This window comes from Chelonia mydas, chromosome 9 (assembly GCF_015237465.2).
Source record: "Chelonia mydas isolate rCheMyd1 chromosome 9, rCheMyd1.pri.v2, whole genome shotgun sequence".
In the NCBI taxonomy this organism is placed as follows: Eukaryota; Metazoa; Chordata; order Testudines; family Cheloniidae; genus Chelonia; species Chelonia mydas.
Window position 1 is genome coordinate 52,344,786 of NC_057855.1, and position 18,589 is coordinate 52,363,374.

The window sequence follows — 18,589 nt, forward strand, 5'->3', positions numbered from 1 at the left end:
TCTGTTTAGATATGTTAAATGCTGGGATTTTCAGAGGGCTTACAGGAATTAGATACCCAACTCACCTAGACTACTTGGCAATTCCTATCTTCAATCTTCCTTCAAGTCAATGGGCCAGCTCCTGATCTCAGTTACACCGGTGTAAATCCAAGCTATCTCCATTCACATCAACAGAGCTACTCCAGATTTACTGACGTGAAACAGAACAGAATTTGGCTCACAGGTGATCAAGGACTGGCAAAGACACTGTAGGTCACTTCGTTTGGCCTTCTGCACCATCAATAAGGTTTCCGATATAATTCTCCCTCTAGTCTTGATCAGCCTGTTGATTAATACTTCCACTGACAGGCCATCCCTCATTACCTCTATGTTATGATCTATCCCATGCCAGGCTTAAGCACATGTTTAAGAAATGTTTACTCATGTGTACCCTGAATTTTATCTTTGTTTTTTCTTTGAAGGCCTTTAATCTTGATCACCCTATTTCCCAGATAATATAAAGAAGTCTCTGCCCTTTAATGTGTTTATATAGTGGTAGCATGTCACACCTCACCTCTCCTTTCTCCTCAGACTACCTAATTTGAGCTCCTTCACTGGCTCTCAATTCATCACACTCCATTTTTAGTACCACTGCAGTCTCTGATCCTTCCCTAAAACAGTATCTTCCTCATAGGGCCTGATATAAAGCCTACTGAAGTCGATAGCATCCTGGGGTCCATGAGTGGGGCTCCTATGCCCAACCACAACACAAATAATACATAACAATCCAAATTAAGGTTTTACTAGACCTATGTATAAAACTGCCTTATTACCACCCTAACGTTACCGGAGATTTCTTTATAGATCAAAGAATGCTTCTACTTTTTTGTGGAGCAGCAGCACACTGTGAACTCACAGCCGGTGCGTCAGTTGTCCACCTTAAATTTCTTTACATCACGTGCTACTATCCAAATATCCATCCATCATTGTGTAGCTCTCCTTATTTCTGCCGTATGAATCCCTTTGCATCTCACTGAGTTAAATTCACATTCCACAGATAATCTTGTTTCTAAAATACAAATAATTTATTGCTTTAAGTATCTGCTCTATTTAATACAAGATTTTTCAATAAAACAGAAAAATTTCAGTTCCAACCTATTCAGAGGACAATCTTCTGCTTAAATGAAGCAAATTTGGACAAACCGTTCACAGGATTCCAATGTGTTTAGATCCTATTTGATCTCCCATGGCACAGACACTGATTCATACAAAAATCTATTTTAATTTTATTCGCATAACAATGTCTATTCCAGTGGATGGGTTCTGTCTCATTCTGTATAAAAATAATATGAACTGATCTTTCCCCCACCACCTCCTTAATGCATTCTCAGAGAAAAACTCAAACTGTTTTGGTTTTTTTTAAAACCAATTTCCCTCCATTTAGGAAAAATCTAGGATGCCTTACTGCAACATTAAAAATCTGGGATCACTTATTTCAGAGACTGATAGCCACCATCTTGAAAATTGATGGCTGTCTCTAATTTTGGGTAACGTTGGAAGTGACTCCAATGAGTAACAAGATGGAGGAAATTAAGCATGCTCGGTTGTCATAGTGGATGTAACACTAAACTAGAGAGAGGAATCATACAAGCAATGGAAAAAAAAGATACCCTCTACTAAAATAGAATACACTGCCCAAGCCCTCAGGAAAAGGTATGGTCAGAGATCGATCTTACTCTATATCAGAAAGGTGTCAACAGGCTGTAACACAGTTGGATCAATGCTGGTACTCAGACTCCTGCTGGGAGGCTTTATCCGTCACAGCCCAGTAAAGACAATCTCTGCTCAAGTCCACTAGCCATGCAGAGCTCAACCAGAATGCATGTTTCATGACTGGAAGAAACAGAATGTATCTCCTACATGGAGATAGCTGAGGGAACGCTGCCCAACCTGGGCTGGTAGGATTATAACCGCAGTTCAGTCGAGCCCAAATAGACAGACACTGCACATGAAATCAGTATTTCGTCTGTGAGCAATGAGGGCATATGGGCTAACAATCAGAAGAAAGAACTAGGTGACTACAGGATTCTGGGTTATAATGCTGATGGAAACACTAATTTTCATGGTCACCCCGTGCAGCTCCATGATTTCAACTGTATAAAAATGAAAAGGCCCCGATGAATAAGATGCTGCTTTGTAATACCCTCCTTCCCTCAGCGTTGCAGGTGTACAGTGCATGAAGTTATCAGGATACTCTAAAGGGTACAGTTACAGACTCGGACAGTCCTTTACAGAGGGTTGTGACCATGCCTGGAATGCAGTTTACCTTGATGGAAGGTGGCATCTGCTGGACAGCACCTGGGGAAGTGGCTCAGTTGGTGATTCATGCAGCAAGTTCACCTTTCAGTATGGTACCATTTATTATTTTAACACCCAGAGCTAGGTCAACATGGGGCACAAAGAGAGCCAATGTGTGTAGCAAGGGGGCAGTGTCTGGATTCAGTTTTAGTTTAGTATTTTCTGGTTTTGGGGGAAGAAGCAGCTGCTTGTGGTTCAGTCTTTTTGTTATCTGTATTTTTAACTTATGACAAAGACACCTAAGGTAACATTTCCCAAAGCCCCTAGGTAATTTAGGAGCCTCACTCTCATTTTCCAAAACAATTTAGCCAATTAGGAGCCTAAGTCTCAATGACAGTCAGTGGGACCTAAGGCTTCTGAGGGCCAAATCCTCAAAAGTATTGAGGAGCTGAAATCAATGGGAGTTAAAGGTGCTTGAAGATATGGACCTGTCACTTTTGCCAACAGGACGGAGGTTGCAGGGGTAAAATTTTCAAAAGCACCTACAATTGGGCCTTTGAACAAATAAAGCTCCAGAATTCAACAACTCGCTGCAGGATTATACTTGGAACTGAAGATAATCTTCGCTCTCTATTGTCCTTACATGGAGCAGACCTTGACTACCTTTTAAAAAGATGGGGTAACATGAGCAATGAGCCAATCCCAACACCTGCTAATATATTCCCCAGATACTTACATTAAAGTATTTGGCATTTCAAAAATGTTCAAAATTCTGCTTTTATTCTGGATTAAAATTGAAGTATATACATGTGGTTGGGTCTTTAGTTATTTCATATACTTAAATGAATGGCCAAAAAACATACTGTAAAACTAGGTTTTGTAGTATTGTAAGCCTAATGGGAAAGCTTTAAGGTGTGCCCTGTATATTAAATCACTCAATTGTCTCAAATTCCTAAATCCTCCATTTTTTAATTAAACAGGCAATTCCAATACAATTGCCCAGTGGCAGAAGGAGAAAGCAAATGAAATATTGGGGGCTTTTTAAAAAAATTGACACTATTTCTTTTTCAAACTATCAGTCTGATTTTCAGAGGTGCTGAACACTTACAGCTGCTCCTGGAAAAAAAAAAAAAAAAATTCAGACCACATACTCCTAAGAGCACTTTGCCATTAGTTTTAAAACTGGTGTAAGGTTTGCCCCAAATGCAATTATAGAAGGGGCATCATTCTCAGATCTTATATTTTGATTGAATGGTTTGAGTCTGCTTCTGAATCCTGTAGCCTGATATCCCAGATGAGTCTGCACTTTCATATATGTAAAAAGGGGTCTTGGAGCGTGTTATACATTTGCATAAGAGAGCATCTGGAAATTAAGCCTCCAATCCTGAAAATGCTCATGCACATGCTTAACTTGACATATAAAAACTTTCCCCCTGAAGTCAACTGGGGGCCACTTGTGCTTAAAGATAAACATGCGCATATATATCTGCAAGAGATAAGCCTTAATGTGGTGGTTTGTGGATGAGGGGGTTGAATAAAGAGACACTGCCTTGTGGACTGAAAATGGGACTTGGTTGGGAGTTTTGGGTTACACAGGCAATGTAGGAGTGGGCCCTTCTCCTCTCCCCCACTATTCACATGGCAGCAGTCTATTTAATGAGACAATAGCAGCTGGGCACATTGCCAACATTCCACACACTGCTTTCACTTCTAGAATAGTGTTACATTTAATTTTTGAGATGCATGGCTGAAAGATGTTACAAGTAATTAAATACTTTCCATTTTTTGCTAACCTCTTCCCTCTTGTTCCAGATATGATGAGTTTTATTTTCTTACGCACCCGGCCCTATTTATTAATGATCATTTCCCAGACAACAGCAACTGGCAGCTCCTGAAGCCAGCTCTGACACTGAAAGAGTTTGAGAGCAACATGTCATACAAGACTCACTTTTACAAGCTGGGCATGCTGGCTGCACATCCAGGCATGTCCATCATCCAAACAGGTAACGTCACCCAACAGAACGTCACCCAACAGGAGACATTACAGAGCGCTCATGTCTTGTACAGATCTGGATGAGTTACATTTCCCACTCACTGCTGACAAATAGGTAGCATGAGAGGCTCTCTTCCCCAGCGGGCCCAATTTTTGGCTGTTTGGGGTAAACCATAGTTACACGAGGCTAAGGAGACTACAGAAATACCCAATGAATATCATCTGCTTGCGGTTTCAATCCCAACAGTGTGAAATCAGAAATGTTATTGCAAATTCCATAGGGGCTAGTTTAAGTAGCCCAATATTAGCAGCTTTTCATAGAGTGGACTCATCACTGGCGCACCCTCTCATAGCGTGGTATAGCAGGCCCTCCTCCTTCAGCATCCCCAGCCTCTCTGGCTCTGCAATGGTCTGCCTCTTCTTGGGACTCAACCCTCCAGCCAGGTCACAGAGTCCCATCCCTTCCAGAGCAGGAGTACAATAAACTCAACTTAATTGAACATAGTTCTTTGTCCCTACCTAAGCTCATTCTTAGACTCATCAGCCCTTCCCAGGCTCTGCATGTATGGAGCAACACCTTCCAGGCTCTCTCTCTGGAAGCCCAGCTCCAAATTCAACAGATCTGCTCCTTCAGATTCCTTGCTGCCTCCCTGGACTTCCTCCTACCGTGGCCTTCCTTCAGTCCCTTTCCCGGCTCTCTGTACATCTGGCTCTTTCTAGGCCTTTCCTCCATTCCCTAGCCACCAGAAAGGGACTATATAGTTCTTCCCCTCTCCCTGCACCTTCTTTCTCAGATGGCTTCCTCCCTCTATTCTCATCATGCAGCCCTCCCCACAATGGGCTTCATCTTCACTTGGGCTTCGCTCACCCTCCAGGTGCCACTAGGTACATTAATTGCTCCAGTTAACTCTTTCATCACTTAGCTGTAACTCCAGCTAGAAAATAAGGGCAAGAGTTTTTAAAAAATGGGTGTCTACAGTTCCACTCCTAAATCCTTATTTACCATAAATGTCTAAATAAGCACCCTGGTTTTCAGGACTGGGCACCAGCAGCTCCCTTTGGCATCAGTCATTTATTTAGGTGCTAGCTGTTAATTTAGGAGTTGAATTTTAGGGTACTCCCCCCCCTTTTTTTTTTTAAATCTTGGCCTTATTGTAGGGTTGCAAAAGTAGAACTGTCTCAAGCTGTTCAGGGGCTTCAACCAAGAGGCCAAGCACTTAGCAAGATTAAAAAGGGGAGTGGATAGTTATATGAAAGATAAAAATATCCAGAGTTGTCATAACGAATACTAACCCTCATGCTTCAGGCCTTAAATCAATCTTGAGGTACTACAGATCAGGATGAGGATAACACAGAGAGCAGATTTTCCCATCTCTTCCTATGGCGGGGCTCTCACACCTTCCTCTGCAGCAGCTGGTGCTGGCCACTGTTGTATACTGGACTAGATTTTGGGTCTGATCCAGCCTGGCAGTTCCGGTGTCCCTAAAAGTGTGGGCAGCTTGAGATGTAATACCAGAGTTCACACAGGCTTCCATCTTCCACAGGATCCATGAGCACTGACCAGCTTCATCTCGCTTAATATAAAATCGGATAAACAAGTGTCCCAAAACAACCACCCCCATCTTGTTCCTTGGGGGGGGGGGGCACTGATTTGGCTAGTGGTTGACAAGTTAGATCCAGCCAACTGCAGCCCTTTCATTTCACTGACACTCAGTCCTTCAGGTTATACTGTGCAGGGGTTTTATATAAACAGACTGGAGGAAACTCCTGAACAGTTTCTTTTCTTTGTATTTCACAGTAAACGGAAAAGCAACTATTTCTATTGAGAGTCGTGCTCCACTATTATTTACATTTAGCCTGCAGGGAACTAAGGAACATGGTTTAATGACATTAAAAAAGAATGGGATGAGGCTGGAGATTTATCCCCAGAAGACTGGGAATCACAAACTACAGGTCTTTGCCAAGCCCTGCAAAGGCTCAGAGGATCACTACAACTGTGTGTTAGAATGCATCATAGAGTGCAGCTCTGTGGACAAGAGCATGCGTTTCCCAAAGGACTTATATCAACCTGTTGGACCTAGTTGGTTCACAGAGCGGAAAGGATTCCTGAGGCCATCACTCCCTGACCCCATAATTCACACCAATGATGGGCGGTGTTCCATCACTTTCACGCTGGGTAAAGATATAAGTGTCCTACCCTCACTGCACTGGGATAACACTAGCTTGACTGAGGATATGAGAAGGCGGCACATCATGCAAATCCATCGAGGAAACCAAATTGAGTTTAAGATCCATCTCCCCCACGCAGGAAAGTTTGTTCTTCAAATCTATACCAAGAAGAAGTCAGATCCAGGCAACTACAATTACATCTTCAACTACCTCATCTCTTGCCCAAACACCGAAGTGAAGTGGCCAGTTTTTCCGCAGAATTATAGCAACTGGGCAGAAGGCTATGAAATACTGGAGCCACTTGCTGGGCTACTGCCAGCCAATCGCAATGTTCAGTTTAAGCTCAAGATGCATGGTATAGCAAAGGCCTTTGTTGAGGCTGAAAACACTTCTCCTCTGACCTTGAGTAAAGATGGTTACTGGGAGGGAACCTGTAATACTTCCGGCTGCACAGAGTTGTGTGTCATGGTGCAAGAGAATGCCAATCACAATTTCTACTCAAACATCCTGAAATACAAAGTAGATACCCAGTAAACCATTTTCCCATTCTTTTCATCATCATGCACAAAACAGCAAAATTTCAACATGTCCAAAACCCACATCATTTTGTGTGCCCATTAGCTCCCTCCACCAAATCTATTAATCCAACAAATATGGAGCAACATTCAGGTATCTTTGGAAGAGCTAATGCAATACTACAAGATCAAAACTAGCAAAAATCTGTAATTGTTACAAAGGGAGCAACTGCTGTACGAATTCAAATTTATTACAGACACTGTTAGGTGATACCTTCCAGAGAAATGGGTTGAGGGAAGCGATTGACTTTTTATGTCCACAGTTCATCAACATATCAGCAGTAACTGTTGGTTTCTGAATTATTGTTTTTCACCAAAAACATTTATCAGGGTTACTCTGAGAAGAATCTGAATAGTCATGAGATAGAGAAAGGAAGCACCTTTCGCAATAGGACTCTGCAGTAGTTTAAGGATCTTTAAACCAGGGTTCCTGTGTATCTCTAGCATAGTAGCAAAATACTTATCAGGGAAGAGATGTGCTACTGAAAGAAGATACACTAAGTGAAGGCTTTCTTGTGCATTTCATTGTCTTACAAATTTACATGATACTGCGAAATGACTGTTTTTACACTAGATCTTCAATTCAATAAATACATTAATTTTTACCTTATTACTTGGATGTTTGAGTTGTAAACACTTTTGCTATAGAGTGGTAACTCGGCTCTATCTAGCACACTTCAATTCTTTTATTTCAACAACAAAAGGAGCTTTCTGCCATACGGGAGGTTACAGTTAAACTGGGAATGTTAGTTCTCAAAGCCAACCTTTAAAAATAACCCAACCTGTCTGTCCAAGATAGACTTGCTGAATATGATGGGAAAGCTAGAGTATTGCCATAACAAGAGTAATCTGTGGAACTCTGGCTCTATAGAAACACACATTATTGCTAATATCTTATAGGAACCATAATTTTGATAGATGTCCTATTCATAGAGAAACTTCCATGCAGAAGGCAAGAGGAATAGTCTGGTTGGTCTCACTTTTAATAGCTGATGAAAAAAATTTTTTTAAAAAGCACCCCACAAAATACATTTCACTTTCATGAAAATGTCAGTGTGCATATACTTCAGTATATTCCAAGGGGTAGCATTTTGTTTTAACTTGATTTTTTTTCCCCCAAAACAACAAAGTTATAATTTCTTATTCTATTTCTTGCACTCATGGAACAATCTGAGCTCCTTCTGTTGGCAAAAATATTGTCGGGCAATTTCTTTTCCAGAATGCCGGTGAAAGCAGTGCTTGGGGGGACTGCGTGCACTGTGCTGTGGTGAAGGGACTCTGTGCAGCATCCAGGAGCAAAGTAAAGCCCCCCTCAAACAGTCTACTGTCCCTGGCCTATGGCAGGTCTGGGTGGACTGCCAGCTGCTCCCCATAGAAATGCTACTGGTGCTAGTCCTAGCCAGCAGGGAACAGATTTCCTGGAGCGCAGAGTACATAACACAGCAGGGATGCAGACAGAAGAAAGGGAAACCCAGGGGTGTTCTGTTTGCTCTGACGAGCTCTGTGAAGGCTGAGCCAAGACTCCTATGACACCATCAGTGTGGGCCGAGGAATGCCTTTTCCCTTGGACCACAGCTTTCAGCTGGAGAAGGTCACGAGGTTTGACAGAGCCCTCTTGATTTCATACAAGTGGATCCTTGCAGTGTTTCAGCTTCACCCCAGGCTTACGCAGCCCATTGGGTGAACTGTTACCTCTCCGGCTGGCCTTCAGCCACGGGGAATTTCAACATCTGAAATGACTAGTTTGGTGTGTTCCCTTACACATGTTCCATCCAATAACAGTGGCATCAGAATCCAATATGGCCAGAGCTGGGACTGCCAGTGGGAGATAGGAGCACAGTAGCCTCTCTTGAGTGTAATTCCAAGGGTCAGTCCTACAGCCTGCTGTCATTCCCAGCAAGTACTCCTGCTCAGGGTCCAGCAGCCAGCCCCATGCCTCTACAGACCAGGCCAACACATAGCTACAGACTGCTCCCAGAAGCCTATGCTTGCCCCCAAGGTCTGACCTTAGAAAAGCCCCTGCAAATGCCTAGAGAGAGACAAGGCTCTGGCTCCTCTTCCCTAAAATTTGCTTGTCACAAGAAAGTCAAGAAAGTCCCTAGACCTTCACCCAACAGATAAGGTGGCAGGGGGAAGGGAGTTGGAACTGGGGCAGGAGAAGCCCGAATTATTCATATAACAGATGCTCAGAGAGCAATAGCAGTAAGAAGAAATTGCCCTAAAGTAAAAGTAGTTTCTTTGTACACATTCCCCATCACCTATCACGATAACAGTCTCCAGGACTCATTTTCTCCCCTAGGCTACAGGATACTGTTATTACCCTCAATACAACCAGTCAATTTGTTTTAGTGTCTCTCTCTCTCTCTCTCTGCACACCCCCATTCCTTGGATTAAGTAGACACATGACCTAGATGCAATATCACACATGGATAACGAACAATCTACTGTACATCTGATGCCCTCTCACATATCTGGTAAGACCACCATTAAAAGTCTTGCCAAGATGGCAACCTTTCCCTTTCACGTGGTGCAGACTAGAAATCAAGGCACGACTCACTACAAATTGGGTTCCACATACAGTATTGTTTTTAATTAAACAGAAGGCAAACGTCTGGCTCAGCCTTGCAACTGTGTAAGAAATTCTTTGGTGTTATTAAAAAGGATGAGTTCAAAGACAAAAAACCCCCTCCAGCTTCATTAATTATAAAACTGCTAAGACCAAGTAATTATTCCGAGGGGATGTTCAACATTCAGAAGGCATAAATGAATGCACGGAAACCCTGCAGCCCCAGATAAAAGTGCCATAAAGCCTGGACTCGCTGTGCCATCTCCCTCCAGGATAAACAACCCTATTCCTCCTCCTCACAAAGCGACAGGTACACTTTACAGTTTTATAGCGCACATTATTGATACGTCAACTCTTCCCACCAATTCAAATGGACTATTATCCTTCAGTCTGAAAGGGGACTGGGAGAGTTTCTGTAACCCTATGCCATGCAGAGGAGTAATTACTCTGAGCTAAGAATTCACATTGCCAGCTGTTATTTGCTAATGTCAGAGGTCTCATCCTTTTTGATATTGGAAAATTATTCTACACACATACAAGTGAAGAACTTTGATAACTGTCTCTCAGCCCCTCCATTTACCAATTATTATAGCTAATTGCTTCAATAATGGCCCAAATGTAATAGCGTATTTAGGCAGAGTGGATTTGATTTAAATCAAATTGATTTAAATCACCAAATCATGATTTAAATCAAATTGATTTAAATCACTAGTCAGGAAGACTCGATTTAATCATGGATTTCTACATAAAAGTGCATTGTTGTTGGTTGTTATAACCTTAATACATACTCTTCACAACTCAGAGATTGATGTAGGTTTCATTTTTAGAAGGTACACACTATACATTTTTAAACAGCGATTTATTTTGAAAACTTTTCAGATTAGTTTTACAGCTGTATCAGAAAATGAATGATTGTTTGGTTATTCATTTACCAATGGTAATTGAAGCAGATATTTATGAAGTCACTGGGAGGTGAACTATCATTAATATTCGGAGGATTTTCTTGCCATGCTGTATTAGGAGGAGATCACCACCAGACATGTAAATGGCTTTGTTTAACTAAAACAACAAGGTTAAGTATTCTGGATTTTTTTCTTCAACAGCAAACATATAATATTTTAACAAAACAAGCATATGTCCCTCACTTCTCACATTTATCTCCAGACTTCTTCTCCTTGTCCAGATCTATTCCGCCCCCAACAATCTTCTATTCATTGAACTTTTTGAAATTTTGCACTTTTAGAGAGAGGTAAGAGATTGACTCTGCGTACACAAATTTGCAGAGGGACAATAGAGTTGAGGTCTTATTTCTCACCTCTATATATTATTTATTTAAAACATTTTTGCTGTTAACAAGTATGTTACCTCTGGAGACACAAATCCACAGTTTGAGAACTGCAAAACTAAGCATCTCTGATGGTATCTTCTAGACTGAGCACTGAGTCCCATTGGGTAGACAGAAAGATTAACCTAAGTAATCTATACAGAAGCCTGTGGAACCCCATAAGATTGGGTCCCTAATCCACAAACTATTGGAACTCATTTACAAAACATTACATGAATATATTGTCTCAGACTATAGAATTAGAATTTATAATCCCTATTCCATGGTGAGATATCTTTGAGCTATAACGTATCTTAATTAAAACTATCTTTAGATTGCTTTTTGAGGAAAAAAATTATTATAAAAAAAATCTGATTTAAATTAAAAAAATCAGATTTTTTTTATTTAAAAAAAAACCATTGATTTTTATTCAGCTTGTATTTAGGTGCATGGGATGTTGATGGAATAGTATTTTCATGCCTTTTATTACGGTGCAAGCAAATGGCATATTGCCTTTGATATCCCCAAATGAGTAGGGATAGCTGTCATCTTGCTTTGTTTTGAGCAGTATATTGGCTTCATATCTCAGAGCGTGGCTGTATAACCTGACCTGATGCAACTGGGGTGATTGCTCCTTTCATGGCACAGTCTGTCTGTTCAGTTTCTTTCCTCTCTAGTTACCACCCACCGCCTCCATAATTGGGCACGTTTAGTGTTGCTCATCTGCAACCATCATCTACTTCAGGATTTACCAAGTTTTGCTAATCATAGGGCAAACTCCTGGCACCTATTGGAGTCAATGGGAGTTTTGCCACTGACTAGATAATGGCCAGGATTCCATCACCCTAATGTTTATATACTCCAGCTCATGGAAGCCTTGAGATCCTTTGCTATTGTTGCCCCTTTGGCCTGAGTGGTTAGCCGATATATAGGGCCTTGTTGAGTTGTTTTCATTGACCTACCTCTGTTCCAATTGAAGTCAGAACCAGAGGAGAGTCAGACCATCACTATACATGCTGGAAAATCCTGCCACCACAGTGTGACTTCAGGCCCAATATGTTATATGGGAAAGGGAGTGTCCATAATAAATATCACATTGAAAAAAAGGGCACTAGGTCCCATTGTGTGACAGAACAGACTCTGGAATGGCTCTAGAACCATCATTCACATTTATCAAGGACAGCTGGTGGGACCCACAAGTCCTCCACATTTTGAAATTCCCCAGGCACCTGAGGAGAGCTCTCAAAGATGCACTGACTTATAGTTGACGGGAGGGGAGGAGAGTGTGTGAGGCAAAAGCTTCCAACAACAGAATATAATCGCCTTTGTTTTGACAGGCATTACTTACCACCTTCACTGGATGGTCTGGATCAATGGAGCTGATTATCGCTTACAGCAAGTCTTCATGTGGTCTGTGATTTCAGGTCTTGTCAGTGTGTAAAACTGATGAACAGTTGTGAAAAACTAATAAGGACAGAGAGAAACAGGGAGTGGCAAATGTGGGGATGGAGATGCTAATACAGCACAGTGTACATTTTAAATCAGACTGCATTTATCAGTCAAGCCATGCAGCAGGGTGCGGAGTAGTGCGAATCAATGCCCACCTGGACCATGCTCAGGGAACCCACAGCCTTGCCAAGGAGGGACGGGATGAACATGAGGGGGATGGGGTCTGAGCAGCAGGAAAAGGAAGCACAACAAAGGAGCAGGAGGAAAGACAATGGCTGGGATCTAGGGAGTTAGGTGTGCAACTCACATTGACTTTCAATGGCAACTGGGAACCTAACTCCCCTAGGGATCTTTGAATCTCTCAACTAATATATAACAGGGGCATAAAATCCTTTCTGATTGGTCAGCTGACAATTTATTACAATAACTTTGACTCAGTGGCCTATTCATTGTGAGGACTCTTACTGGAGCTATGTGGCAGCATTAGCTCACCACCTTGTCATGTGACTGGGTTAGCCAATCCGGTCCACTTTATAAATGAGGCTAGTACATAAAACAAAGGAGCTGGTGAGGATAGATTAGGAATTCATTCTTTATCAACAACAAAAACATCAAGCTTGGTCTCCAATCTGTTCCCTTAGATGTGACAGAACACACACTGAAAACAGTCAAGGACAAGTGCCTTAAAATGTACTCCTCCTGTCAGAATGAAACGACTTCTCAGAAGCTATCTGGCACACTGACCTGACTCCTAAAACCACTCTTACAATTCCCACCAGCTGCTCAGTGCTCTGTAAAACAGCTGTTGTACAAATATAGTGGCTCTCATTCATGTGTGTTTATCCCTTACGCTCTACTTCACCTTCTGTTCCCACTGCTCCTCTTTTATATCCATCACCATAGTGAGAATTCTGCCACCTTTCCTTTCTTTGTTTTCTGCTTGTGTATTTTTCTGCCTCAGTATCTGTGAAAGCAATATAAGAGCAAGATGGAATCGTATGGAAATGAACAGCACAGCACACAAGCAGCCAGGTGTAGGAGTTGCATGAAGCTCCAGGAAATATTTACCAACAGTACACTAGGAGAGGAGAGCCTCATTTGGAAAGTGTTTTCTCCCCCACTTAGGCCCGCTGTATACCTTGTTTTTTGAAAAGAGCATGACAATTCTTGGAAGCAGATGGTCAGATTAATTCCCTGGAGATGGTATACAAATGAAAACTCACTGGCTGAAAGAGATTTACTTTGTGCCTTTTTTTTTTTTTTTTGGGGGGGGGGGGGGGGAGAATGAGAATGGGAAATGGGATTTTTCCTGTTTTGCTTTTATTTATATTTTTTATAGATATAAAAATAATTTTAAATAAATAGTTTACACTGGAATTTGCTCTGGGAAGACATCACAATCTCCATGACAGTGAACACACACACACACACACAGTCTCTCCTGGAACAGAGACCTCTAGCCTCCTGAGCCAGTGTTTCAGATGGAGATGTACTTTCACCAGCACAATCACTCCCGCCAGGCAAAGTGTTTTGCTCCAGAAACGAGCACGATTTCCTTGGTTTCCACACTGCTAATTCAGCTTGGGGAATGAGGAGACGTCTTTCCTGCAAGCTCTGAGTTATATTAGGTTCATGGGTACCTTCCCCCTCACTTTGATGTGGTTTAATTAAACCAGTCTTCAAATCCACAGACCTTGAAGAGCTGTTACTTCTGGTGTGTGAACTGTTTCACTGTCCTTTCGCTCTCCCTTTTCAGTTCCTCAATGTGAGCATCTAAGCGTTCCAGGATGCGCTGAGATCTCACTTCTTCCTCCTCCAAAAACCTTGCTGCTATTGAGCCAATCGGAGCTGTAGGCAGGGGGCACTAAAGGAAAACAGAGATGTTAACAGGGCTCATGGGCACAGAAATAAACTGCAGCCGGAGGCTTCAACACATGCAATATTCTGGCATTTGACTGTGAGGGGAAAAACAGTGCATTTAATTCAAGTGAAACTGTACTGAACCACAAGCAGTTTCTACATGTTGAGGGAACCTAGAATCTTAAGTTATGTCATTATTGACCTTTATTGAGGTAGCAGATTAAGAACCTTAAAAGGTCAGCTGGAAACAGCGACGTTCTAAAAGTAAGGCCCTGGGTGGCTAAGTTAACAAATGACTTAGAAGCAGAAGCCCCATTGGAAGACCTATAGCTGGGATGTCTGCTCTTAAGTCCCTTGCCACACAGTAAGGGGCTAGATTCTGAATCAGAAAGGGACAAGGCCCTCAGGACGCCGCAAAAAGCCAGAAGTAATAGGAAATCAATAATGCAGAGATTGGGTGTGCTTCCAGCCTGTCTGTCACAGTAAAAGAGTGCCAGCCTGAAGGTCAGCAAAAACAGGATTCCAGCCGTACTTTCAAAAGGTACAGCACTACATGAGCTGGGCCAAGTCAGGCACCGGGGTCTCATGCTTAGACAAGTCACTGATACAACAATACAGTCCTATTTTGCTAGTTGTGGGGCACACAGGGAGATACTGACTCTCCAGGTAGCTTCAGCCAGGCTCCAACAGCAGTGAAAAATCCCATAACACTATCTTGGCGCATGTAACTGCTCTTCATAACAAGGAATTCGCATATCCAGGGCTGGGTGGGAGCTACTATTGCATGGAAAATGACTTCCACAGTTACCTACCCGACCACTGCACTTCTAGGGGGAATCCTGGTCCCTGGGAAGTCAGTGGTAAAATTCCTGTTGACTTCAATGGAGCAAGGATTTCATACTCAGTGCTGAACTTTCTACACAGCTTTAGGGTAACTCAAGACTATGAACGAGGTTATATAAAACCACTGTCTAATGCAAGTCTGAATCATTACAATGGTTTTATTACGTGAGTTTAGCCACCTTTTTCCGTCCATATTACTCACCCACCTGCCGCTGCCTGTCTCTCGCTACTGCAGGAATGAGTTTCTGAGCAGACTATGAAGTCCTGCTTTCTGTTATGTAATGTTCAAGGAGGCAGTACGGGTTTGTGACGCACAATTCCCATGTAGCTGGGAGGAATGTGCTGAGCTCCCATCACACTCCTATTCAGCCAGCCCTTGTTGATAAATTGCCATATGTTCTTTCAAATAAAAACAGAAGCTGGTTCTGCCACTCACTTGCCTCCCCCAGACAGCTCACCCCCTGAAAGGGGGACATTTCGAAGCTAAGTTTTAAACTACATTAAAAATGAGGGGAGACTTTCAGAGAAGGGAATGTTGGGGGAGGGGAAGGCGAGGTAAAATATGAGATCAGGAAGGAGCTGTTGTCCATCAGGGAAAGCCTGCCTTCAATTTCTTGGCAAGAGAAGACAACTGGGTGAAATCCAAGAGGCTTTCTCTGTATGTGGAAATCACCAAGACAGAAAATCCTGGCCTTTCACGGATATGCAGGGGCTAGTCTCATCCAGTTTACTGCCACTTCTCCAATCACCATTTTTTTTTTTTTGGTGACAAATGCTGCCTGCTGGCAACCTCCCTTTCTCTACTAATGCTGTAGGGGAGTGATCTACCAGGGGTAGCCCTTTAAGAGCCATAAAATAGTGACAAATTACAGTGTGTGGGTTGCAGAGAACAAAAAATCCCATGTGCCCTTCAATCAGTACTAGGAAAAATATGTGAACTAATTGCCTACCTCAGAAACTTGATTTCATCCCCCCCCCATCCCCTATATTTTCAGCATAGCAGTTTTTCCTCTCCTACAAAATATTAAATGTCTGAGCCAAGTTTCACCAAACAGATACTGATACAGAATATTTAATAACTGAAGCGGGTTGCTTCTGTCAGTTGGTACACAACTCCAGTATCAAGGGAGAAGTTCACTACAGGCTGAACCAACACGGAGTTTAGAATTCGTATTTCAGCAGAAAGTCTTGCCCCAAAGTGTTCTGGGAAATAATCTCATTCCAAACCGTCATTCTAGTTATTAGAGTATTCATCATCCCTGTACTATTCGTTTTCCTGGCTTTGGGTTACAATGTACCTCTACGTGCACACACAGTATAGTGGTGTTTAAAAGGTGGTCTCTGAAACCTGGTTATATTTGTCATATAAGAGAATAGAGAATCCTGACTATATCCCTTCTCTCTGAACAGTGACCAACAGCTCCTATATTACTACTTACCAAGGGCACAAGTTCTCTCCGTTGACTGGAGACTGACTTCCTGGATGCATCGTCAGTGAAATCTTGTTTTCCATCCAGCACAGGGGACAAAGGGTCTGTTCCTGGCAGCGAGTCAGAGGACAGGGATTCCTTAGAGCTGCTCCTACTGACATGGGGGTTCGATCCGCCTGATGCATCTGACACAGCGCCCATCCCAGGCAACACATGGTGGGCTTTCAGATTCTGGATCTCCCCTTTGTAGTGCTGAATGGTCTTTTCAAGCCTGGCCTGCAGTTTCCTTTTTTCTTCCTCATGTTTGTGCTGCAGCTCCTGGGTTCTTCTGGAGAGCAGGACAGAAAGCACAAATCTAAAATCAGGACAGTTTGGCTCTGTTTTACAGATCTTATGCAAGGGCTTTTTCTTGGAAAAGTTCAGAGAGGTTAGTCTTCACTTTCTTAATAGGCTTGGCAATTCAAACTGGCTGCTATCACTTGTTTTCACAAGGCCCCAGAAGTACATCCAGTCTCCAGGGAATTCACACCACCACTTATTCTATTGTTCTAGTCATTTGAAGTATTACAGTCTGTGGCACATCCTATTACGACCACAGCTTCCTTTACCACAGCTAATTCCTCCACAAAAACCAGTACAAGTTAACTGAGGAGAATGCATGCATGCTTCGAATATGTGCTAATTTTGCTACACAAAAGCAGCTAAGCATAGCAGCAATAAAGAGCACCAGTAAGGGCATGTCTACACAGCCTTCAACGGTGAGTTAGCAGTAAAGGGAAATCATGTCTTACTAATCTATTAGAGTTCTTTGAAGGGGTCTACAAACATGTGGACAAGGGGGATCCAGTGGACATAGTGTACTTAGATTTCCAGAAAGCCTTTGACAAGGTCCCTCACCAAAGGCTCTTAAGTAAATTAAGTTGTCATGGGATAAGAGGGAAGATCCTTTCATAGATTGAGAACTGGTTGAAAAACAGGGAACAAAGGGTAGGAATAAATGGTAAATTTTCAGACTGGAGAGGGGTAACTAGTGGGGTTCCCCAAGGGTCAGTCCTAGGACCAATCCTATTCAACTTATCTGGAGAAAGGGGTAAACAGTGAGGTGGCAAAGTCTGCAGATGATACTAACCCGCTCAAGATAGTTAAGACCAAAGCAGACTGTGAAGAACTTCAAATAGATCTCACAAAACTAAGTGATACTTTACAGGGTATTCAGATTCAAAACACAGAGGATCCCCCTCTGGGCAAAACCTTAAAGTTACAGAAAACAGGAATAAACCTCCCTTTTAACACAGGAAAAATTCACATAAAACAAAAGATAAACTAATCCGCCTTGCCTGGGCTGGATGGACCTTTGGTCTGACCCAGTATGGCCATTCTTATGTTCTTATGAAGGTGCAGCTTGGGCTCTGAAGTCCAGCCCCATTCCCTAGACTTCAGAGCCCGAGGTTGCACAGTCAAAGCGCTGTCTAAAAAGCTACTTTTAGACTGCTAGTGCAAGCCCCACTAATCCAACTCTGTCAACCCAGGCTGGGAGCCCCACTGTCAAATCCAAAATGCTGTGGAGACACAGCCTAAGAGGCCAGCTAGCACTGCAGAACAAAGATAACAGGGACTAAAAGCTATTGCTACATTTAAAGCACAACAGCAAATTCCAGAATGGTCTTGTGTCAGAGTTTTGGGGTAGATATTCTGTACAAATGTGGCATCAGAAATCTATTCGTGTGCCTTCGACTTTCCTTTGTAATAGAACAAAAAACTGTCCCCATGCCATGCTCTCACCTGCATTCTGTATCCTTGATCTCAGTCACTTTGCTTTGCATTTGCTGCACGATGCTCTCATACTTGTCCCGGCAGACCTGAGTGGAGAGCTCTAACTTAGCTCTGGTCTCTGCCAAGTCCTTCTGCAGTTGCTGGTTCTCAGACTCTAATTTATCTAGTGCTGTGGTGTAGCTTTCTTGGATGTCTGTTACATGGACATCTTTTGCCTAACAAAGGGAGAGATGTTGAAGTCAATCCAAACTTGTATTTTTCAGGATTTTTACAGAGATAATCTAAATCCAGAGCACAGATAAACCACGTTCTTCCTAGAACGTATTCTAG

The 18,589-nt window shown here is 42.5% G+C and overlaps 2 protein-coding genes across 28 annotated transcripts in view; one reads left to right on the forward strand and one right to left on the reverse strand.

Moving 5' to 3' along the window:
• The window catches only part of KY (kyphoscoliosis peptidase), a 32,265-nt gene extending 25,094 nt beyond the window's left edge, over positions 1 to 7,171 (forward strand). Inside the window, exons 11-13 of the mRNA XM_043523087.1 lie at positions 2,197 to 2,385; positions 4,090 to 4,280; positions 6,069 to 7,171. Of these exons, the coding sequence (XP_043379022.1) occupies positions 2,197 to 2,385; positions 4,090 to 4,280; positions 6,069 to 6,973 (1,285 nt within the window). The 3' untranslated portion in view covers positions 6,974 to 7,171. The remainder of the gene's footprint in view (positions 1 to 2,196; positions 2,386 to 4,089; positions 4,281 to 6,068) is intronic.
• A 6,485-nt stretch (positions 7,172 to 13,656) lies between these two features.
• CEP63 (centrosomal protein 63) overlaps positions 13,657 to 18,589 on the reverse strand; it is a 46,469-nt gene continuing 41,536 nt past the window's right edge. For all 27 annotated transcript variants that reach the window (XM_043523082.1, XM_027819348.3, XM_043523079.1 and 24 more), the window contains 3 exons: positions 18,269 to 18,474; positions 16,496 to 16,814; positions 13,657 to 14,217 (listed from right to left, as the gene is read on the reverse strand). In XM_043523082.1, the coding sequence (XP_043379017.1) occupies positions 14,059 to 14,217; positions 16,496 to 16,814; positions 18,269 to 18,474 (684 nt within the window). In that variant the 3' untranslated portion in view covers positions 13,657 to 14,058. The remainder of the gene's footprint in view (positions 14,218 to 16,495; positions 16,815 to 18,268; positions 18,475 to 18,589) is intronic.